General features: G+C 36.2%; 2 protein-coding genes across 3 annotated transcripts; one reads left to right on the top strand and one right to left on the bottom strand.

Moving 5' to 3' along the window:
* The first annotated feature begins 82 nt into the window (after nt 1-82).
* On the top strand, nt 83-15,026 carry LOC137385936 (glutamate dehydrogenase, mitochondrial-like). The gene is made up of 9 exons (XM_068072556.1): nt 83-601; nt 718-918; nt 1,987-2,162; nt 2,275-2,373; nt 9,427-9,564; nt 12,506-12,631; nt 12,855-13,071; nt 13,185-13,339; nt 14,711-15,026. The coding sequence occupies exons 1-9, from the start codon at nt 199-201 to the stop codon at nt 14,828-14,830; spliced, it is 1,635 nt and encodes a 544-aa protein (XP_067928657.1). The 5' UTR covers nt 83-198; the 3' UTR covers nt 14,831-15,026.
* LOC137385937 (uncharacterized) lies at nt 15,025-24,875 on the bottom strand. Of its 2 annotated transcripts, XM_068072557.1 has the most exons (6): nt 24,848-24,861; nt 21,355-21,429; nt 20,665-20,763; nt 20,093-20,276; nt 15,794-16,230; nt 15,025-15,188 (listed from the first exon to the last, which is right to left on the bottom strand). In XM_068072557.1, exons 2-6 carry the CDS (start codon nt 21,369-21,371, stop codon nt 15,038-15,040), a joined length of 888 nt encoding a protein of 295 aa, XP_067928658.1. In that variant the 5' UTR covers nt 21,372-21,429; nt 24,848-24,861; the 3' UTR covers nt 15,025-15,037. The 2 variants fall into 2 exon arrangements, with proteins under 2 accessions (XP_067928658.1, XP_067928659.1); XM_068072558.1 differs by lacking the exon at nt 20,665-20,763 and having other exon boundaries at nt 24,848-24,875.
* Between the last annotated feature and the right edge of the window lie 792 nt (nt 24,876-25,667).

Genomic DNA, 25,667 nt, shown 5'->3' with positions numbered 1-25,667 from the left:
CGCTAACAGTAGCCGTAATTTATGTTAGACTAATAGAAAATCCTAATTTGATGAAGAGTCATGTGCCCACTCCCATTTCTACAACTACAGAGCGAGGCTTTCCGGGTTTTCATTAGTACTGAGCGGTTGTTTACAGAGCTAATAGTACATAGTAGCTATCGCTAATAAATTTTACCACGATTGTCAATAATTTAAAAAATGCTAAAAACCACTATATTGCAGAGAAATAACGATGCCTGGCATCGATTGATCAAGGCCGGTTTGCCTAGAAACCCATTTTTGCTAAACCATAATTCTTCGCGAAATGCTTCTTCGTCTCAGTCTGAAGTGGAGGTCGACTCTGGGAAAAGATTTCTGCAGCAAGTAAATAAGTTTTTTGACAAAGCTGCTGATGTTTCACATGACAGGCTGATTTCAAGTCTAAAAGGTAAAATGACTGCTGACGAGAAGGAACAGAAAGTTCGTGGTCTGTTGAAACAAATTAAAAATGGAAACAACGTTATTGAATTGACTTTCCCAATCAAGAAGGACAATGGTGAACTTGAAATTATTCACGCTTGGAGAGCTCAACATAGTCATCATAGAACACCATGCAAAGGAGGTTAGTCACTGTGCTTGTTTTTAGAAGTATTGATCAAGTGTAGAGATTTCTGCATTGTGCGCCATATACGTGACATACCGGTATATCATTTATTATTGTTGCATGTTTGTTTATAGGAATTAGATTTAGTCCAGAAGTGGACGCATATGAGATAAAGGCATTGGCTGCACTGATGACATATAAGTGTGCAGTTGTGGATGTGCCATTTGGTGGAGCCAAAGCTGGTGTTGCTATAGATCCCAGAAATTATACAGATCATGAGTTGGAGCAAATGACAAGAAGACTTACTGTTGAGTTGGCTAAGAAAGGATTCATAGGTAATTAATACAGTTATAGAATCTTATAGTGTGATAATAGTGGGTTAGGGCTATCTTGCAGAGCTAGACATTCAAATGGGCGTGGCAGCATGAGGTGTGACAGGGGGTAGTATGAGCATGGACAAAGATAATCTTTTTGCAAATGAAAGGTTATCTTTGTCTATGGATAACCTAAGAAAAATGCCAAATTCATCAAGAATGAGCATCATCGCTCGCAGCAAAGAGTTTTGACATTGCTGGAACAGTCATGGCCAATCATATTAACATGAATTTTTAAAAGACTAATGTTTCGTCCAAGTTGAATGTACAGATGGTAGATAATTTATTCTAAGATTTTTTTCAGCATTAGTTTTAGACCAGATGTTCATGGCGGGCGATACAAATAATTTTGGCTTAAGGACTTTACATTTTACTCTGTTTATTATCTGTACACTGCACCAGATCCAAAATTGCTTGCTCAAATTTCAAAGTATAATAAACTTGAGTTTAACAAGTTTACCATGAACTAATAATTTTTGGTAATACATTAATGAGTAATAGAAAAAAGCTATGCTTGTAGAGCTAGTGCCATAGAAGCACTATAATTATATATTGAAAATACTGACCTGCCTACTTGAAAATTGCGTACAGTGACAATATTGACAGTGTGCAAGTGGAAATATCTTTGGCAGCATTAATACTGTTGCTTACTATCCTTGCCTAGCATAGAAAACATTTTCAAGTAAAAATCTGAAAAGAGTGTAGTACACTATTTTTTCCTTTGATGCTGCCTTAAGCATTAATATCTTGACAAGTAGAACAGCAATTTAGTAAGTCAGTTGTATGTTGACATGCTCAGAAGCATTGCCACTAGTTTTTGGTGAATTCAGCAGGTCAATTCAGCAGGTGTTCTGGTTGATTTCCATTGTTGTTGGTGGTGTAACATGTGCACACGTTTCTTATACATTTTAAATGCTTAAATTCTTAAATGCTATCTATTGGTATTCTTGACTTACAAACTTATCATATCTCAGTGATCAAATAAGTGTAAATAACTCTCGTTGAGTTTGCGCTATTTGTTCCTCAAAGGCCCAGGAGTGGATGTGCCAGCACCAGATATGGGTACAGGTGAACGTGAGATGGCATGGATTTCGGATACATATGCACAAACTATGGGTTGGCAAGACTTGAACGCCCATGCATGTGTCACTGGTAAACCGATAACGCAAGGTGGCATCCATGGCCGAACATCTGCTACAGGAAGAGTGAGTTGATCAATATTGTCACATCGTAATTGAAATCTAGAAGGTTGGCTTGTATTTCATGACTGGATATTTTAGTTAGAGATTGTGTTGATTTATTAAGCATTTGTTGCAGGGCTTATTCTACGCAGTCAAGAACTTTGTTGATGAAGCCGCCTTTATGAGTGCCATTGGGCTCACACCAAGTCTTGGAGACAAGACTTTTATTGTCCAGGTAACTATGACATGATATTAACCATAATTATATGTAATATACATATAATTATATGTAATATAATTATAACAGAAGATGATGTATGTATTTTATGTATATTGTATTAACAAGCAGTGTCCTGTTTTTCTCCTGGCAACTTACTAAACAACCAAAGTACAGCATACTATATAGAGGTGGATTGAGACACGAAACGTCTCGAGTATCGACCTGTCTCGTATCGGTCTCGTCTCGACCTAACCATTACCAAACTCGAGACAGGAAATAGAACTAAAGCGCCTGCGCACGGCTGTTAAAACATGGCTTTCGCAGTAACAACAACTCCATATATTGTAATGGATTGCCGGCAACTGCCTTTAAACTTTTACCAGGTTCGTTACTACCTGTTGTTATTGATTATGTTGGCCACCGAGTCTAATCATGTAGTCCGGACAACGGCCCTGTTAATATATTGTAGTCCGGTTCTGTGTCCTTAAAACAGATACCGGGTCGTATCCAATTACCCTCCAGATAATCCGATTTAATAAATAAGACTGTTGCGGGTAAAATATCTGTATTTTATCTATTGTGTCCAAACACCATTTGCCTTTCATAAAATTCGGGCCTCTTTTGTATACTACCGATTGCGGGTAAAACCTGCCCGTGCACGGAGAAACGAACTAAAGGCCATGTCGACCATAGTCCGTGTTCGGGTAACAATGACATCGTTAGTTCAATATAAGAATATATATAATAATGCATATAATTTCATGAGTATAATTCAAATATAATTCACATACTGCAGTTGATACACAAACAAAACTTAAAACAAATATACATGTACAAAGCAATATATTTATAATAATTAGTATCAATCAAGCTCAAAATTCTTAAAAATATATAACTTCGCTATTTCAGAACTGTTTGTGTCACTTTTGTTTACAAAAAATACATGCATATCGCAATTAAATTGTTGTATTTAAATCGTTTACACCAGGTGAAAATTCAATTTAAAAAGAGGTTTATCAATTTTATATATTAAGTACGCTAGTCCTTGTGCAGTGAAATCATCACCAAATGCACATTATTTTTCTGTCTCGAGTCTCTAATTTTTACAAGACAGTGTCTCGAGTCTCGTCTCGAACATAAAAAACCTGTCTCGTTCCACCTCTAATACTATAGCACTTGCTAAACAACCAGAGTACAGCACACTATAGCCCTTGCTAAAAAACCAAAGCACAGCATGCTATAGCACTTGCTAAACAACCAAAGTACAGCACACTATAGCTCTTGCTAAACAACCAGAGTACAGGACACTGTAGCACTTGCTAAACAACCAAAGTAAAGCACCCTATAGCTTTTGCTAAACAACCAAAGTACAGCACACTATAGCTCTTGCTAAACAACCAAAGTACAGCACACTATAGCGAAAGGTTTCGTACATGTACATGTGATGAAACGATTTAGCAGTGACTAAATAACAAGATTATGATCAGTAGTGACCGAGACCTATCTGTATTTTCATTGTATTTGTTGCCGCGCGATATCTATTTACTGTAATTTATTCTGTTTGAACGCCATGGCACGCTATTTTTTAACTCATTCCTTATAGTGACTGTCAAGTAGAGGTGGCGGTCAAATAGAGGTGGCGTTCAAAAAGAGGTGGCGTTCAAAAAGAGGCTGGCGTTGTATTTTTCAAATAGCTTGTCAGAATTTGGGGAGATAAATTTAACCCTTTGACAGGTGAAGCGAATGTCGCCTATATTTTGCATCATCCTTCAGGCAGAGCGACATTGAATCTTTTAAATGCAAGAAATCTGCTAGCTTCCTTCTAACATGTCGTAGATCTCTAAATAAATATGAATATAAGAAATATATTTACCAGTTGATGCTTGTACCCTGCTTTGCAACCTGTTGAAGCTTTTAATTTTTTATTTCATTCTAAATTTGAAGGCATAATTTTATTTTATAGCTATAGTTAACAATGTTGTGTAAAAGCTCATTGCACTCATTCATATGTTTGCTACAGTTTGCAGCCAAAACTGGCTTTTTATGCGCAATATAAAAGGACTTTTGAGCGTCAATCCATTGTAAGCCGTGTTAAGGTAACCCCTAGGTTGTTGTCAAATAATATGCTATCAACCAGCAAGTTTATAAGTTATATAATAATAGTTTATCAAATGCTACAAATATATATTCAAGAGAGTGACATAAGCAAACCTTACTTATGGTGCATGCAGAAACAACATCTACATATTTGAAACAAAAATATTTGCGTCGTTCGCTCAGCCAGTTGTGTTCGTTTGGAACTATTTCATCTTCTGGCTGTTCAATACCTTCCACAATGTCTTCCGGCGTCAACTCTTTTGCAAAACCGAACTAGTCGATATTAGCATTCAAACAATTTTTTAGCAGAGCAAAACTTTTGCGCTTTGCATTTCGCACAAATAATGATAAACTTTTAGTTGCATGGGCGCTAAGACAACTTTTAGCCTAAAACTAGTCATTCATAAACCATCGTAGTTGTAAATTGTTTTCACATACGTTGAAGTATCAAAACCGCGTTAAACAAGGAACTACTATTAGCCTGATAGAGTTATTAATTATTTCTATGGTGTTGCCTTTAGTTTTAATGAAAAATCGAAAAACTCTGGGTTTGGAAAATTGATTTCGATACGAACAGAATAGTCTAGGAGCAGAGTAACTCAATTGTGAGTTGTTATTATTTTTCTCAACTTATGCAATATGATGCGTGCAAAAGATTCTTCAGTATTTATATATTGCCTGTTTGAACGTTGCACTCTGTAACCTCGTTGCTTATATACTTTCATGTTTAAATTACATCTCATCAAATGGCGGAGGCGTAATAAACAAGTCGATCATTGTTGCCATTGTGACAAGGAATTTTACAGACTGCGATTGGATGATTGGAACAAAACGTCATAACCCGCCAGAATGCTTAGTAATAGCGGCCAAACTAGTAGCATGAGTTGCGTACACTGCGTGCCTGAGCTACTAACCTCAAGTGATTTAGTAGTTTTATCACCTCAACAGATAAAACGGTAACTGAACGCGCTGACCATTATAGGTTCAACCATTTGGAACCATTTACAACTATTGCTAGGTAAGCAGAACTAATTAATTTCATGATCAAACCGAAGACATTGTTCGTTCACCGCGATAGCCATTAATTCATTGTCATTGAATATTAAGAACGATGTCCATATGAATATGATGATTCAATTACTATTGACTGATACTAAATTCAAAGCAACTAACAGATCATATCACAGACCAGATTTTACATGTGATGTGGTTAAATATTCCATTGTATCTTGCTGTTTTGTTCGTTTGAATTTGATGATCTATCAATCAAGGCCAATCTACATTATTTGAGCTGAAGACCTAACATTTTTGTTTGGGGGCCACAGAACATTTTTGTGTCAACAAGTGGAAGATGGGTTTTATGGTAACTTAATATTTCTAGCATATTTGTGACCTAGTCATTATTAATCCAGTCTCCTACTAATTATGCCACCTGATCCCACAAATCATGGCTGGAGTAAAGATGATTAAGAATTCTGTGCAGTGGTTTCCTGATGGACACAGAGCGATTCCCAGGCAGTTTGTGCATTGAACTAGTTGCTCATGCAAAAAAGAGTAGATGTGAAAGCCGATGATAATGCAAAACTGCATCTTTAGTTTGCACAAGTCTATGTGTCTGCGTAGACTGCAGCAATGAAATGAACGACGAGGTTGAAGATGGTAATCATATGGACAGTGATGATGAGCTTTAAGATTTTATTTAATGGTTTTATTGAATACTTTGCAAAATGCTTTCTAGAATCGATTGAGAGTTTTCGATGTATCATGATAAACAGACTGTGTGCCTTGGTAAGCATGCTATATAATATAATTATCATACAATGTATCAAAATACACATACAAAGTCCTATGATATTAATTAATCATCCATAAAGTTAGTTGTCATCGAACATACTGCACCAATATTGTTTTAGCACACTACTCGTACAATAAATCTAGAACTAAGCAAGAGATTTCATATATGTCAGTTAAATAAAAAAGAAATAACATGTACCGACGAAAAGCACTAGGAGAAGCATAATAAATACTTTATGCTTGTCACGTGTTGCTCAGCAATATAATAATTTCATTTAAAATATTAAACATTAAATTCGTTAGTCTGCGTCACAACCAGTGTACCCAATGAGGAATACAGTATAGCCTGTCAATCAGTAGTTGTACAGGTCCCATTGTAAAGAGTATGAAGAGGTTCCTGGCAGACCAGTGGATAAGATGATGACGAGAAATGTCTGTCATATTGAGTCCTTGGCGGCTGACTACAAAGTAAAAAATCACATCCATTACATACAATGAGTTCAAAATACAAAATTATCATAAAGACATATAAGAGCTTACATTTATGGTGCAATATATATCCATCATAACCTATCAGAAAAAGACGATCTATCAAAACATGTAGGTATAAATTTAAAACTTAAAAATAGGAAAAGGTACAGGACTGATTTTCATGTGTAGTCAATGTGCATAGCCCTACATGAAAGGAATAGATGTACACCCTTCAGCTCTTGCCACAACAATATTTAGTTAACTCATACATCGCATACTTCTGTAAGGTAATAAAATTTTGATATGTGAGCACTATAATAATAAAATATAACTCAATAGATTAAAATACAATGAAATATGTATTAATATATAGTGTCACACAACATAATGCGACACATAAATCCTATAAAACAATTTACTGCAACGCAGTTCAATACAACATAATACAGTTATTGTAATATAATACACCAGAATATAATGTAATAATACAGTATAAGATCTGCATGACACTATATAAAATTTTAAAACTAACCAAACTATCAGTTACATAATAATCATACAGCTGCATGAAGGTCATCAAAAGGCAACATCAGTTTGTAATGTGGCTGCAGGATGAACTCCAGTGTGATCTTATTCAACATTTTAGTATTTGAACTTTGATAGTTTTTAGTGAGAAAGTTGGTAGGGACAGGCAGACGAGAAGCTACGACGCTGTGTCTCACACAACAAGTCATTAAACTTACTGGTTGTTCAGGATGTGCCCTCTTCAAGTTTCTTCTATGGGTGAACTTAATGTAACAATTTTGATGCGCTTGAAGCACCTCACCTCTGTCCATCAAATCTCTGAGTGCTCTATAAAATATTTCAGTTGTAGAGCCCACCTTTTTTTGGCTATGCCAAATACATACTAGGGTCAGGGCTGGAGATGTGGCGAGTTATGGTTGGTGTCAATAACATAATATAATATCAAATCTGATTCATATAATAATCCACCGGGATCTAGTAGGCAGATCACACGACAAGTAGTAAAAAATTAATAGCTTATTATTGAGTTGAATCTGAGCGTTTCCTCATGTTAGGTCTTCAGCTCAAATCATGTAAGGTAGATTGGCCTTGATTGACAGATCATCATGATCCTCAAATTCAAACGAATAAAACAACAAGATACAATGGAATATTTAACCACACCACATGTAAAATATGGTCCGTGATGACATTTGTTAGTTGCTTAGAACTTATTGTCAGTCAATAGTGATTTAATCATCATATTAATATGCACATCGTTCTTGATATTCAATAACAATGAATTAATGGCTATCGCGGTGAACGAACGAGGTCTTTGTTTGATCATGAAATTAATTAGTTCTGCTTACCTAGCAATAGTTGAAAATGGTTCCAAATCGTTGAACTTATAGTGGTCAACACGTTCGGTTACCGTTTTTATCTGTTGAGATGATAGAATTACTAAATCACTTGAGGTTAGTAGCTTGGGCACGCAATGTACGCAGCACATTGTACTAGTTTGAGCCGCCATTTCTAAGGAATCTGGCGGGTTATGACGTTTTGTTCCAATCATCCAATCGCAGTCTGTGAAATTCCCTGTCACAATGGCAACAATGATCGACTTGTTTATTACGCCTCCGCCATTTGATGAGATGTAATTTAAACATGAAAGTATATAAGCAACGAGGTTACAGAGTGCAACGTTCAAACAGGCAATATATAAATACTGAAGAATCTTTTGCACGCATCATATTGCATAAGTTGAGAAAAATAATAGAAATTATTTTTATGACAGATAGGGTTGTCCTGCTCTCTGACTAGAAACAACGAAAGAGTTAACTGTTATTGAAGTAACCGACTCAGTATTAGTACGCATTTGTGGACACTTTTGTACTGATCACTCGCTATTATGAGTTCGTAAAGACCAAAGAGTATCAAAGTGGTGGTCAAATGGAGGTGGTGTTCAATTAAAGGGTGGCACTCTATTTTTCAACCCTTCTAGAGTGCCGGTCAAATAGAGATGGCGGTCAATTAGAGGTTTTACGGTATTATAATAAAAAACTAATAATAAAATAGAGTTTTTGCTCTATCAATCAATCTTTTCTGTTAGTATTAAGTGCCGTCAGCCAATATCAAATTTTAAGGCTATGTTGATGAGTTTTGTTATTGTTGAAAACTTGCTCATAGACTATAGGTGTTTAAAGAGTACCAGCTACATTTGTGTCGAGGTCACTAAAAATCGTAAAGGTTCTCATTAGTTGCATCTCTTTGTTTTTTAAAATCTTATTTCTACAATCAAGTAGTTTTTGGTCTGATACATATTCTCACAAGGTGTCAGTTTTTTATTTCTGTTTAATTACCAGTCTAATGTGGAAATTGCAATTGGATTGACTTGTACATACACAATGTATTATTTTCATCATTTCTTGTTAGAACTTTACTTTTTAGAAGAGATCTTGAGTAGCATCAATAATATTTGTAGGTGTGTTGCATGACATCAAGCCATTTACTGAGTTTTTTCTTCTGATATGGTCAAGTATGAAAATCAGAAATCCCTTACAACCCAAATTCATTGTTTTGAACAACGTCCAATATTTGATCACTGGTATGGTATGATGAATGTGAATAATAACAGAGTAATTCAAAACACCAAAAAATTTACAATAGACAATTTACAAATACAATGGTTCAATACATTTGCAGGGTCTTGGAAATGTTGGTCTGCATGCTATGAGGTACCTTCACAGGGCTGGTGCCAGATGCATCGGTGTTGCTGAGATTGATGGAAGCATCTATAACGTCAATGGCATTGACCCTAGGGAGTTGGAAGACTGGAAGATTGTGAGCATTATGCCACTTGCTACTATGCTGTGTGAAATAGTCTTAGCCAGTTCTACATAATCGATACACATGGTTAATGAATGTATGTACTCGATCAGTGTACATTCTCAATTGATGTATGTACTCAATCAATGTACATTCTCAATTGATGTATGTACTCGATCGGTGTATATTCTCAATTGATGTATGTACTCGATCGGTGTATATTCTCAATTGATGTATGTACTTGATCAATGTTCATTCTCAATTGATGTACGTACTCAATCAATGTACATTCTCAATTGATGTAAGTACTCGATCAGTGTACATGTGGGACTGGTGTTTATTCAATCGATATATGTGCTCAGTCAATGTACCTAGTTGATCAATGTATGTGCTTGATGTACATACTCAGTTGACGTATATGCTCAATTCATATACATACTCAATCGATATATATGCTAATATGTATGTACTCAATTTATGCACTCAGTTTATAGGTGTACCCAATCACATATGTACTTAGATGATGTGCATATGTAGATACTGTTATATAAACACAGAAGATATCTGAAATCTACTGGAAATTATAATTCTCAACAGTTTTTTGCTGTTCCGTCCAAAAAAGTACACTTGTAAATTCTCTACACATGACACCAAGGTATCTACATGTAGAGACATCACAATGTATAAAAACAAACTGATAAATCATGCTTGAGCGTTGTTTATGTAAGCTCTTCTGAGCAGATATAGTATTAGCCAATGAAAAAATGAAAAAAAAAGTAGTTCAAGTGTAATCGCGAGGCTGAATAATTTTCCGTGTAGCCTTGATCATCTACTACTCATCCTTGAGAAATTTCATAAAAGTACCCATGAAATGTTTTAGTCGAGTAGTGATGGCATGTGAAATATATTCCATAATCAAGCTGTTAATCAAATTTAGTCACCGGTGGCTGTTGGCTATTACTGCTGCTGTGATTGGGCTATGCAATAATGACAACAACAACACCAGTCAAAAGTACTCCAAGGCATCTGGCACACTAAAAAATGACCAACAGCTTGCCTGTTGGAAAGCTTTATTTGTCTAAAAAATTTTCCATTTGCCACTCTTTTCTGGATGTGGTTAGCCAATGTAAAACAAATAATCAATGCAAGTGAGTACAGACTAGTAATTGAATTACTACACAGTCAACTTTGTGTGAAAGTGATTGACAAAGCTGCTACAGTTTTGTATTAAAAGAATTTTTCAACGATAACTATGCATTTTCTGTCTGCTTTACATTGAAAAACCAGTATAGTTTGTTATGCTGGTGTACTATTTTATATTACAATTGTTCAGTTTGTTTTTAGGTCGAAGCCCTGTGTAGTGTGCTCAGTGTGCATCTCAATTACCTATCTCTTCAGACCTGACAATGCTTGTTTTTTGGAATCTGCAGACTGTTGGTCTGGTTTTAGTTGGGCTGATTTTAGCATCCTGATACTAGGATACTGATGGATACTAGTATGATTGATATGTTTCTACAAATTAAACAAAGCAGATTTCAATTATGAGTGCCTTAATGTACAGAAGTTTATTTCTCATTCCCATTTTCTTATGGCTTATCTCCAGATGTTGAGCTTCATGATTATGATTAGGCCTCCATTAAAATATAGGGCACTTATTTAAAACTCTAACAAAGTTGTCAGTCAATTGGCTCCAAAACTTTCATAATGCAAATATTTTGTGATCAGTGGTATCAATTTTTATATATATATATAAATATATTGATTTTTAACTACAGATATTTTCATTTTATAAATAGATATCTCTGTATTTTGTATACATGGGTATATACAGTGAAACTCGAATATATCGCTCTCGGATATATCGAACACATGGTTAACTCGAATGGATTTGCTTGGTCCGTTCCCACGAATTGATAAATGGCTTTAGATAACTCGACCGAAACTCCGTTAACTCGAACAGTTTTTTGCCAAACGGCTACCGAGACGGTTGTTACTATTGCTTTAGAATATCACTTTCTTCCAAGCCATAGCGATAAACGTCGACTTTTAGTAGTTCTTAGGCCTCGTTATTACCAACATCGGCAAATATTTTCATTAACGACTTTTCTAAAGGTTTGCAAAAATCAAATTTTACTAAACATCCGCTTAGCGATAAGCCCTCCGAAAGCAAGAAAAGTGAGGTAAAATTTGGATAACTTTAAAGTAATATCAGCAAAATTGATGATGGGTTTTTAATAGTAAAGCTGCTTTGTAATAACTGACTTACTGCAAAATTGCTCTTGGTTAAAACGCTCAGTAGAAAAATACGTATTTTTTCTGAGCGTTTTAACCGCGATCAAGTTTTGCCAATTTTAATCTGAGAACGTCCTGGCAGTCACATCACCTAAAGCAACAAACAAATCTCAAGTGATAGAAAAATATCTATACTTTCTGATTAAAAATATTTACAACTTCACACGAGAGACCCTTTAACTTGCAACAAGCAATCTATGCTTTTGATTGATATATAGTTTGTATATGTACATATATCTACTGATAAATACGTGCACTTATGACTGTCCTGATAACTTGAACGTTCTAATAACTCGAACACTTTTGCTCGGTCCCTTGAAGTTTGAGTTATCCGTGTTTCACTGTATCTACATTTTATATATGGAACGGTATACATACATGTATTCTTTTTATATATATTTTCATTTGGCATAGATATCTCCATTTTACATCACCATTTTACATCATGCGAAATGAATATATCTATCGTATACACGTATAGATATACTTATTTCGAGTAGTCTTAACGCCGAACAATATTTTGCTACGGTGGGACAATGTATTTTAGCCATTAATTTAGCATTTAATGCCACCATTTAAGGGTACATATTAGTACAATAATAAATAGTGTCTTCATAATACTCTAAAGCGTTTCATAAAATTAATCCTTGCAGTTGTTTGGTAGGCCAACCGAACCATCACTGGGTTTCCTGGTGCAGACAAATATGATGGAGATCTACTGCTCGAGCAATGCGACATATTAGTGCCAGCTGCTGGTGAGAGAGTTCTGACTGAGGAAAACGCTGCGCAGGTACATCAATGATACCATCGCTCTTCCAGGCTTTTGACTTATAGACTTGAAAAGTTTTATTTCTCTCAGTGTTTATTAGCTAACGGATGTAAGAGTTAGTGATGGTAGCTATTAATTAAAGGTGTAATTCTGACTCTGTATCGAATATGTACTCTGGCTTTTGAGAACTATGTCTTGTAGGTTTGAGGACTTTGTTTATTTTGATCTGAATGAACTAATTCAGGTGAAAGCTAAGATCATCGCTGAAGGTGCCAATGGCCCAATTACTGATGAAGCAGAAAAGATTTTCCTGCAGAACAATATTCTAGTGATACCAGATTTGTATTGCAATGCTGGAGGTGTGACTGTCTCATTTTTCGAATGGCTCAAGAATCTCAATCACGTCAGCTATGGCAGGCTTCACTTCAAGTATGAGAAGGACTCCAATTATCATTTGCTCCGTGGGTATTAACCATTGTTACAGTTGCGTCAATTCTATTAGACTGGTTGATGACATGTGTTGGTATAGGTTTGTGCTTACTGTTGACATCCTGTATTGTTATACCGTTTACAGAGAGCGTTCAAGAGTCACTGGAGAGGAAATTTGGGAAAAACGGAGGAAAGATCCCAATCGAGCCAAGTCGGGAGTTTGAAAGCAGAATAGCTGGTGCTTCTGAGAAGGACATAGTCCACTCAGGACTCGAGTATACAATGGAGAGATCTGCTTCAGTAAGTTTCTTTCCTTCACCATAGGTTACAGTCAATACTTACATGCAGTCTTGTTACCAGCACAAAAATGCATGGCTTATATGTACTTTTCCCGCTGCAAATAGATCCATGTGTAGCGCTTCTGACGGCTTTTTTGAGTGGCATTGTCTTACAATAATGAGGTTTCTAGAAGCCTCAAATCTGTCATTTAATATTTGTAAGCTGTTGCAGGGATTTGGCGTAAAAGTTGCTGGCATTTGATCAGTTTATTGTGGTGTGAAAACCAGGACTTAATGCAGCATGAAGAAACTACATACTGCATTTTTATCAATTAGATGCTTTTATTTTAGAAAATCTTTTTGTTATACTTTTGCGAGCATTGGTATATCTCAGTGTTGGTCTTTCACCATCCTTGTGTCCAGTTATGGCGATTACAATTTAGCAATAACAAATCCGCTTCACGGAGGATTTGATCTCAGAACCTCCAGGACTGAAGATTAGTGATCTAAACCACTCCACTACAGCAGCTGCAGTGAACAATAATTGTCATGACATTCATGACATCAGCTAAAATATTCACACTTGAAGCTCTTGGAGTTATCAGCTAGGACAGTTGATCATTTCTCGTAACGATTATTTTGCTGGCTTAAAACACTGCTATTGTTTTAAGCTAGCTTTGGATTTGGACTACTAGCTTACGAGGTACATTACTCAAATTCATCGGTAATTATATTATCACTCATGCAATGCCAGCCATTTGGCTCGTTGACTTATACAACTAGAAACACAAGACGAACCAAGAGACACAAAGTTGTAGCCCACTTGGTAGCGATCGTGTCGACGTTCGAAAGATGTTTAATGTGACACCACCAGAATGCAGCGAGTTTAGGAACAGACAATTCATAAATATGACGGAGACTGCTGTAGCGCTGAAACTAGCTCACTACCAACAGTAGTCAAATCTCAACATAAATCTTTAGCAATGGATAAACTTTGTGTTTGACTATATCAACACGGATTTCACTTTTTTTCATTACTCACTCAAAAAGCTAGTTTCATTTTCAAATGAAGTAGAAACGTTTTTTGAGAATTTCAACGATGGGAATTGTTGTCTCAGTGTCATGAAATTAATAAAACCCTAGAAACTAAGGTGTAAGCATCTGAACAATTTTGATAATTTTAATTCTGCCAATTTAACCCTGCGTAAACATAAGCCTGTTTAGGTATGTAGTAGTTTGAAATCGCTGTTCGGTTTGACAGTAGAAGTTTGCCTTAATATCCTAGTAGTGGTCAGAAGTTGTCAGGAAGTCTAAGCTATTGATTAATCAATTACTATTATAAGTGTCAATCGCTTCAATACGCTTTGCAAACACTTGGTTACATTTTCTGTAGAAAATAATGCGCACAGCTATGGAATACAACCTCGGACTAGATCTACGAACTGCTGCGTTTGCTACATCTGTTGAGAAGATCTTTGCTGTCTACAACGAAGCAGGACTTACATTTACTTGAATTTCTCTAACATTGATAAGTATTTTATGAACCATACTTTTATCAATTTTGCTTGTTGTCTCAGATTTGGTTGTTAACTCATTCTTTTTTGTTTTTCGTATGCATTTGATAATAGATCTGTCATCCCTGGTCATCTTTTACACATCAATCTTTTATTGTATTGCAAGAGAGAAAATATAACACTCTTGGGTGTATACATGGTTAGTCTCAGCTTTTTCCCTGCTCAAGGCTTATGTAGTAAGCAGAGAGTCGCTGGGAGAGAGGAGTTGTCCTATTATTGCAACTCCTCAGCTTGCTCTTCAACTGTCTGTTTAGGCATGAGGCAGTCTTCAGACATCTTGGAACTTTCATATTTCTTCTAGAATAGAAAAACGATTGAGGTTGATGACCTCATGTAAGCACTGAGCTTGTTTAATCAGTCTCATTCAAACACACCTAAAGAACATATTTATACAGCAGACCACAAAAGAATTCTGTCTTCAATAGTCTCATCAGACTCTTGTAGAGAAATGAGCACCCCAACACACCATTGTTAAATGTGTATTGTTGTAATATATACAGCTGAAAAGCAGCAAGACCTTTCGTGTGGGAGATGAGAATTGAAATATGGTCAAATTTTAATCACTGGTAATAACAAAAACACTAACATTATCGCAAAAAATACCCACACGGGCTGCAGGATAGAATTGGGTACCAATTCTGTAGGCAGATGAATGAACCATGATTTTTCTGAAAAGGTTTCAAGGCTAGCTCGTTTTTCAGACTATCAGTTTGATGTTTTGGAGTATATAATAAAATAAATACATGAAGCACTTCATTAATTTTCACAATCAACAGAGTGTGTATAGCTTGTTTAGACAGCGGGTTGCATGCGAAAACATTTCTCTAAAACTATCAATGATGACTTTTACCAAAAGTAGACAATGGTGAAATCTAGCAGGTCAAAAAATAGCTGACTCGCACCCATCGTTATAAAGGGAGAAGGCTTGCATTTGAGTATCAGCGTCAATTTCTGTTGAGACCTGGTCTCCGAGGTGCCTATTCTGGTTTCCTAAGCCATTGTTTCTTAGATTTATATTTTGAGCTTCAGCAAATATTCCTGTCGGTGAATTGTCTCTCAGTTTTCGCTCATTTCTCATTGCATTTGACTTGTTATCATCGCTTTGAGTAGCCTTAGGTCTAGTTTTCCTATGTGTTACGCCTGTCCCTGGTGTTTTGTATGAGCTTGTATATGTGGTCTTCGGGCGTGTGACACTTTTGTTTTGCACACCACCTTTATATGGTGGTTTGGAGCAAATCTCCATCTCTACTTTATCAGTTTTGGAAACCTTTTGAATTAGTGGCTTCACTGAAGTCCCATTTCTGTCAGATTTTTCAATGTTACACATCTTCTGAACTTCCTATAGCAATAACCAACACAGAATAATCAGTCCGTGATCATGAGGAACACAAAGATATAAAAGGATACAATCATTAGAGGAAGACAAGCATAAAAATTGTGAACCGAAAATGTTCTCTAACAAACAATTGAACATTCGGTTACTAAAAACTTTGCTAGAAATAAGAACCTCAACATTCTTATATTGATAATGATTTGTAAGTTATGCAGAATTGAAAACAGTAAATAAGAAGATGTGGCAAACCACTAGCCTTCATTCATATACTTGGGTTATGGAAAAAATCTTTAGCTAAAAAGGTCGTAAGCTAAGATATAGGCAAGCTAAAGGGAAAGTTTAAAACTAAACCCTTATAGGCTGTGGGCCAAGCAGACAAAAAAGATCTAGAAACGGAGTTCTGTTGGCACCCCCTTTTAGTGGCAACTTCTTCAGTGACTTGGACTAATTTAGGTGTAGAGAATTAAAAACTGAAGAGTTCAAAGCTGCCATTTCCATTTTTGCGAGAAATTTGATAAAAATGATGATTTAGGATTTATTTTCCTCGTCAATAAGATTCCTTCCGCAGAAGCATCAAATTTGCAACTTTTTCGTGGAGTTATTTTGCAGTGATTTAGGCTATCAGTGGTAAGTCAAAATTCATTTTCCAACATTCCGTGTCCTATGATTGTTACGCATACATTTAAACTGTATACATACAATATATACATGCGTTGAAATATATGGTTTAATAGCTTTATTTTACCAAAAAATCAAAACACTAATTGTGTTCTATAACCTGACACTGGTAAATCATAGAAAATAACAAGAAAACTGCAAGCACTGTGAGCATGGTGATTAATAGTAGTAATGCTAATATCAACAGTCTTACAAAACTAGCTGGGTTACTTCAAAATATCGCACTTCCTAACTATTTGTTCAATATAGCTGAATTCTTAGTCATTGTCCTCACCATCAGCATTTTCTTCTACTGCTGCCTCAGTTTTGTTACAGTGCAAGCATGTTCAATGCTCTGTAAGGCAGCTTTGCCACAATACTGGCACAGCCGTTCCCTCGGCAGCTGGATTTTTGACACTCACATAAAACTGCTTGCAGAATATCAAGTGAGACTAAAATGCTGGTACGACACTTCACTGCATAATCATTGTTTTCCTAATCCCGTATCCACCCATGTAAAGAGGGAAATGGTGCATTGACAAACTGTGTTGTTTCCTCTTTTCATATGTATGTAGGTAGCTGGTACATAATTGGCACAACACACATTTCTTTCAGCGATTGATGACAAAGAGGGATAGACTCGCACCAGATTTGGACACAAATTGTCTGTGCCGAAGCCAATTGATGTCCGTGTCATTTTCTTAGGTGCTGTCTTCCTGGCCAGGGAGTCTGCATGTGTGAAACTCACAGAGAGAATAAAGTTGCCTTGATACTTAAATGATTCTCCGAGTCCTTTCATTGCCTGCTGACAGTCGACATCTGTTCTGATGAGTTTCCTATGACTCTTTTTTCCTTTGCCTGCGAAGAACGAAACTGCATCACAGCCGGAGAAAGCGGGCAAACCTATGAGACTTTCACATTGGTAGATTATTTCTGAGCTTAGTAGCCATTGCACTGGCATCTACATGTAATAGCCACTTCTCGTGCCTCTGTTCAATAAAAAACAGAGTCAGCAATTAATATTATCACGGGCAAGTGCAATGATAGCAACATCTATGTCAAAGGATGTGATCCGTCGCCTGTGTCTGCCTTCTTGTAATCGCAAATCAAAGTAGGCGCTGTAGTGGTGGGTTGAGCATAAGGGTTAATACGAAGCTGGTAGCATGATCTTGTTGTTGTAGTGTAGAGTATCTGCTGTCTTGACTGCAGTCTTCTAGTGTGAAACAATAAATGCCAACATCACTTCCTTGTTGCTTTTAAACTTCACAGAGGCTTTTCAGTTTGGTAACTTCACAGCTTTGTTACTAAGATGAAGACTGTTTTGTAGTTACTTATCACCCTTTGCTTTGCTCACTCCCCTTTCTGATTATCTTCTTGTAATAGTTGTCGATCACAAACACCAACGCAAGCAGACTTGTACTTCTTAACATACGCACATAAAGAATGGTATCGGCAAATTGTTCGAATGTTGAAAGAATAGTACTGGCAGACAGAGCTTGAATAAGTGTCATGGCAAGTACAATTATGGCCCAACAACCTCAATAGCTTGGAGACATTGCATCTATGGTAGTTTGATCATGTCCACCATAAATATGAACTAGTCCTCTGAGAAATTTTCTAACTCAGTTGTCCTCAGGGGGACAGCACAGTACAGTTGTCCTGTGCTGAAATATCCAAAAACTATAGTTAGAGGCACAGCTCTCTGATTGTCCCTTTACAAAACAAGTTCTGAGGTACCATAGGTAAGTGTTGGACAATCTTCTTAATTGATTCTAAACATCTTTTAAACAACCACCTCTTGATCAAAGTGTATGAGTATACATTCTTTCTGTTTGATGGTAGCAGCATTCTTCAATCCATCTGCATATGTAGCCAGGTGCACCGCTCGCAAAATTAGCCAAATGTTTCCACACAATCATGCTTGAACATGTTGATAGAAGTTTAAATCAGTTGTGGGGTGTCATAGCTGCTTGCAATGTAATGTGATGCCAATCATCGGTACCGTACTAGTACAAGTTGAACTGCAAAACAATAAAGGGCACTGCTTACAAATTACTTATTATAGTCAAAGCAACTGAAGAAATCATGTCTCAAGCTAATTCACAGGATTGATGGACATACCAGCAGACACAGTTTTGGCTACATGAAGGACAGCTTTGCGAGTAGTTGATTTGTGTGAGTAGTACAGCACCTTCTTTCTACAAATCACGCATATACGCTGAAGTGCAGGTCTTGATGCGTAGAAGTGCACAGCAGAATTTGATCTTGTGATTTTTTGATGGCTCAGCTTCATCTTGACAAGGTGTATCATGAATAGCAGGTTTCCGACTCTCTTCATATGGCTAAATGAATGCCAGGACAACATTAACTGGGGAAATCACTATGAGTTAGTCAGCTTAGACCAATAAACCAGAATGAATACATGCATGCTTCATCCATTTGATAAACAAGGGCAAGCCTAATGGTTAATTTCTGGCTGAATTGAAATTTAGTTAATTTTCAAACTGAATACAAGCATCTTGATCAGTAGCCGCCACGACAGGTTTGTACAGACTACCATGTCAGCATTCCTTTCATCTTAATAATAATTAGTAATTATGTAAGTAAATTACATAATAATTATTTTATAAAGTAATTAAGTCACATAATTTCATCTTAAATGTTGGAGTGGTAAAGTACCACAAGTCTAAAAAATAATCACTCACCTCTCTGTTTTTTTCTAGCGAGCACAATCTTGCTTTTGTTAGTCAGCCTCTGATAGAATGTTCTGTGAATCTGGGCGTCCTTGCAGACAAGTTGAAGACACACACCATTAGAAACAAACCTTTCAGGCTCTTTAAAAAATATTTTTCAGCTTTCTAACGGTGACTAAGTGTTTGACTTGTATGCTCAGTTAATGTTATTAGATTAATTTCTTGAAAATCCATTTATGTTGGCTACACAAAGCTCAAACCATGCACGCATGGCAAGGAAAATAAACTACCAAACCTAAAATGTGAAATTTCTCCCACTAGTGGGAATCCTAGGCACGGCAACTCATTGGATATGAATTCTACACATCCAAATCCATCTACATGTAGCAAGTGCTAAACATTGCCATTGAAAAGAAGTACCAACGAAAACACAAGATAAACTGCCTTGGCCCACGGCCTATCAGGATTCTTTAATAAGGCGTACAAAACTTGCAGCAAAAATGTGAATGTCCACTTACACTATCATTGACATCGCAACGCACTTTCTGCACCTTCTTAAGCAAAGCATCTGCTTTCTCCATTTCTGCATCTATTTGCTCAAAGTTTTCCACAGGCGCTCCTATCTTATCAGATGAAGCTATAACTGAATCACCACTTGCTGTCACTTTCTTCACCTCTTTTTTGATTTCAGTCACGCTTTTCCTTCATAAAAATAAAATTAACTTCTAGAGAATATTAACACACAGCAAGCTAGTAAACCATGTACAGGGGTGTCTTATTGTTGTCTTGTTGTATCTTTATTGTTAGCTGAGTAATCCACAATTCGATGCACATGGCTCATGCATAGGCTGTTTGTCCTAGATATTGATTCCAACGTTGTGTCATGCATTGCGTTAGAGTGAAACCTGATTGGTTTGTTTTACTAGTTGGTCATCCATCAGGCTTTTAGTTCACACTTTGCGCTGTCTGTAACTTCAGTTCAGTGTACATATTAAATTGGCGTTTGTTGGGTTCAGAAATCTAAGCACAGAAACGATAGTGATTGCTAACAATTGATTAGTTTGCATTTAGATCCGCCCGCTAAACTTACCAGGGTTGTAAGAGACACTCCAACTGTTTACATTCTCTCTCGAGCAATACTCGCTTAACAACCATCAGCTTTTGTAAAGCTTCCAGACTAGTTAGTAATCTAAAATGTTAGATGATCATACCACGTCAAAAGGACTACCAATAAAGCAGTAGCCCTAATATGACGGCTGTTAGGTTTAGCATCAGACTAGCCGAACGCCCGGCTATATATACCTATATCTATTTATATACTGTATATAGATAAACCATATACCATAGACTTATTAATTATACCTATAAAGTATAGTTATCGTAATAGGTCTATGAGTTATACTATGAACTACTATGGTAAAGAACCACGCTAATATGTAGACCATCTTTACCAGAAAGATGTCCACATCAACATAATACCATAGATGGTGACACAACTACAGTTGATAGTCAAACTCAAAAGTTTTGATCAGTTTTAAAACAACATTCTATAAAAGAATCTAATAATAAAATGTGTTTAAACTATTCAAACAGATGAGTGACAACATTTTCAACCCTTTTACTGAATGGCATTCAGATATCTATTGGTTGGATAGTAATGAGCTAAAGCTAATTTCTAACGGACTCAACTGATTAATGACCATAGCAAGTACAACTGGTAATTTTTTCCATAAAATTGCTAATGCTACAAAAATAATTTTACAAATGGTAAACCACAAACCTGTCAATTTGCTCCATATAGCCATTGTTAATGTGTACTCTTCAGCATGTTTGGGGAATAGTCATCAACAAGTGGCTAAAATTTCAACACAATATTTACAATTCAAAATAAACTGAGAAGGCTTGCATTCACCCTTTTCAAACAACCCTTGCGAAAAGTATTATTGAATGGTCAACATACATATCAGAAGTATCTAAATCATTATGAAAAGATGATTCCTTTTAATTGCAAAAAACTCAACACAGGGAATCTCTATGCCAGAAACAAAACAGCAAGAAAACAAAATGTTTCTATGCGAGAAACAAAATTCAAATAAATCAAGAAAGTAAATGGATAAGCTACACCGGTTTTTAGCAATGGCGGTAGAACATTAGGCAATACGTGGTTTAATTTTTTCTGTAACTGTTCTCTGCAAGTGAGTAAACCTATTATGTCTATTAAATCGATCTATGTTTTAGCTCAATGGCAGTCTGCTATCTAAAAAAAATGAAGAACTCATTTCAGTTTGAAAACCCTATAGCAGGTAATTTTTATTGACTGGGTTTGTTTATGCAACCTTGAAACTGCTTAGCTGCTATTTTAATAATGCGTTTCATTTTCCCAGGGGCTCATATACATGACTGTTTTTCTTTAGAGCATATAAACCTCCAGCCAATCTGAATCACTGATGGCTAATTGTTCTCCTACAAACTGCTCATTTGAAGTATATAGCATGCAGCAGAAGTCCATCATTTACCAGCATTATACTAGCTACAACAGCATGAGTATTTTCACTTTAGTAATGCTTATGACCTACTTCAACATCAAGATAAAATTATGCTACTGTATATATTTTTACACCGTCACCAACTTCCAGTTTTTGTGGCATGAAGTTCAGTTATACATTCCTCTAAAAGATAATGGAAAACCTTTGTTGACCTTCACCCTGACATGCATGTATTTATTGCATTAAACTCCTCTATAGTGGTGCCTTAAAATAGTTACTAGGAAATACCCTTTTTGAACAAACACTATGTTTTCATGATGCGCAGTACTTCGGAGTTGCGCTCTCTCCGAATCATGGAAACTGCGTCTTCGCACTGAAATCACTGCGGACTGATCAGTGTGAATTCGCAGCAAGGAAACAGCAATTGTGCAGTGGCTGCGCATAGCTCTCTTGCTGCGGAGGCAGATTCATCGAGGGCCATAAACTAGTACAAAAGTTATCCCGCTTATCTTGTTTTTTATTTCTTCCAATCTTCTTTCACTTAAATTTAATTATGGTCTGTACCCACGAGGATGATGAGGTGATTTGACTTGATTTTACTATCGATACCAACACTTTTCTAAAAATAAGTGGCAAGTCTTAAAGTAACATTTAAATAATATATCACTTAAAAAATATTTATTGAAATATATTACTTTGTAAACATTGTGTTAAGGTTTGTAAAACTTTGTGAATGTGTATTGTAAATAAAAGTATAATGACGACAAAAGCATAAAAAAACTGTTTCTGATGCTCGGTATCTATGATCGATTCCATGTCTCCATCCGGCGATTCGATTTATACAATTTCTCTTCTCTGGCTAATTTGCTGAAAAACCATTGCGCAGCATGTAAATGTACAATCCCCTCGACTTCGGAGGGGGCCGCATCGAAGTACTGCGCATCATGGAAACATAATGAAATACTACTGTTTCTACATACAGGAGTTTTAAATCATGTATCTCTTTCCTGCTAATTACAGCCTAGGTAACTCTAGAAGCATATTTTGGTAAGTTTCCTTATTTTTTCAGCAGCCAAAAACAGTTGTAAGATTGGCTCATGAAAGATTTATTCTCCAACATATTACTTTTCTGTGTTGCAGTGGCGAAGCTTGACTACACATGAATTGCTAATCGCCTTTTCAAAAATTTTCAAAATCATGATTTCACTTTTTGCAGTTTGAGAAATTTAACCTCTCAGTCATTTGCCAATGGTTGTATAAAACAGAACATTCTGCAATCATATAGGTTATGCAGCTATTTCTGCTGCTGTGATAGGGCCTTTGCGTTTAGCTTATCCAATTGAGTAAAATATACCAAAAGGAAGCATCTTCTTCACACCTATTATGGAGATAATGCTTTTAACTATAGTTGGTCACAATTTTGAAATTTATCAACACTAGCGCTAGTACCTAGTGTTTTCCCGAGTAGAGGAAGATATTTAAAAAACAACACCAATCGAATATGTTACAAGTGTTTTTTATTGTAGCCTTCTTGGAAGCAAATTTGTAATCTGAGTTACGAATAGGACTATATATTAATAATAACTAGATAATTGATATATGCTCTTTAAAAACACCTTGTGAATGTTCTGGGCACAAGCTTGAGTCACTATTTCTGGAATGTTTCTTGGTACACAAAACTTTTGGTTTACCCATCTGATATCGGAACATACAATTTTTAGGATTGCCAATCCTTGAGCAGCCTACATAAATTTGACTATGAGAGAACACAAGCTTCATAAGGTTCAGCCCAATAACTATTAGCTTTATTTTATTCACAATTATTGCAAAGCTGAGTTTAGTTGGAAAATGAAGTCTCTTGAATTCAAATGGTAGATCTGATGGAATGAGGGGGACTCTTGAGATGAATACATTTTCCCCTTTGTATTTGCGTGTCAAAATGGCGGCCATGTCAACATCAACAGTTTAATAACTAATCAAGCTCCATTGCAAAGCTTTGAGAGGTCAAGTTTCCATGAATACCTGGGGCTCTTTTTTTTAAAATAAGATCACGAGGAAACATCTTTGCATTTATCTGGATCAGCCATTTTATCAATCAATTTGTAGCTCTTGCCTTCACCAGGTAGATTGTCAACGGAGTTTAGTATTGGTTGAATCAAAAGCATCATTCTTGGGAGCAAGAATTGCCCTTTTACCAAGCTATGTCCGATCTGAGCATCCTAATATATGAATGTGTGTGAGTGTGAGTACATGTAATTAGATGCATCGATTTGAAGTACATGTAGTTTCTGCTAGCTGGTAATTATAACTGTATTGAGTAATATCTATATGACCTTAGTATTTCTACACAAAGCTATTGCCACTGCTAAGTTATTGCCACTGCCCAAAGCTAAAAACTAGACTCCTTAGTTTGGCGAAGACGACTTGAAAGTTCATTTGTTTATCAGTCTGACATCTTGCATTTAAAAGATAGGTAAACCAAAAACGAAAAAAGTCAAGCCTATTCCACATGAAAATTGCACACACCAAAACTATTGACAGGCGACTGAATAATGTTGAGCTATTCGCCTAGTTTCCACAAATTTTGAGCGTTTTATTGAAAAACGAGCGCACTGAAACCATAAATAGGCCATCATTAAGCCTTGCAAGCAAATTTTATTTGGATAGACAGCCTCTCTAAAGCTTCAGTGCTGCCGACAATAATGCTTTCGCGTAGCTACGTGTAGTACCGAAAACCTTGGTATCTATGGAAAACACAACTCATGATTTTTACAAGTTTAAATAAACCTTGAAATGATTTAGTTTACTTGTTGCGACATCTTATTGGATAATGTTTCGAATCAAGCGCATGTATGTACTCAGGTTATGACAAATACGTAAGACGAAAGATTGTTCGAATTTCAATCTATCAGGATGATCCTAACAATAGAACTACTTCCAACACCTTTTTTATGAATACATGTACGTAGAATGTCGTTAACTAGGCTCGTTATAGCGAGCGTTCAAAATTGTCGCCACAACAGAAGACACGACGACAAAAATCTCCAAAATTACACCTCATAGAGCTCATCAAACCTTTTTATCGTCGTAGAATGGTTTTCTTCTTATTTAAAAAACATAGAAAGTTTAATTAATTTTTTTTCACTAACTTGATAGTGTATGAAATCAAAATTCGCCTAGCAGTAGCGAAAGCCTAAAAGACCTACAGAAAATTGATGTTTTCCTGTCTATGAGTTGTGCCCCTTACAAGTTATAGCTTCACGTACAAAGAAAGACGCAACAACTCTTACTCGATTACTAAGGATTTTCCACTATGTGACGTCATTATGGCGGATACTTTACAGAATTTCCAAGTCAGTTATTGCGTGTGTAAACGATAGGAATAATTACTTTGCTTTAATGTTTTCAACCTGCAATAGCAACCACCAAAATGTAGCATAGATGAGTCAACAACAAAGTGCAGGACGTGGAGGGCGTCAAACGCTCTCAAACGCCCGTTATGGGGCTTCTGATGACGGTATAACTGTTAAAACATTACCCAGTACGAACAGTTCAGCACAATACGGATCGAAGAAATTGTATATTAGTAAAGATGATCAGCCAAAAT

This window comes from Watersipora subatra, chromosome 1 (genome assembly GCF_963576615.1).
Source record: "Watersipora subatra chromosome 1, tzWatSuba1.1, whole genome shotgun sequence".
Lineage (NCBI taxonomy): Eukaryota > Metazoa > Bryozoa > Gymnolaemata > Cheilostomatida > Watersiporidae > Watersipora > Watersipora subatra.
The sequence above is the reverse complement of the archived record's forward strand: the minus strand, read 5'-3'. Positions and strand labels throughout refer to the sequence as shown.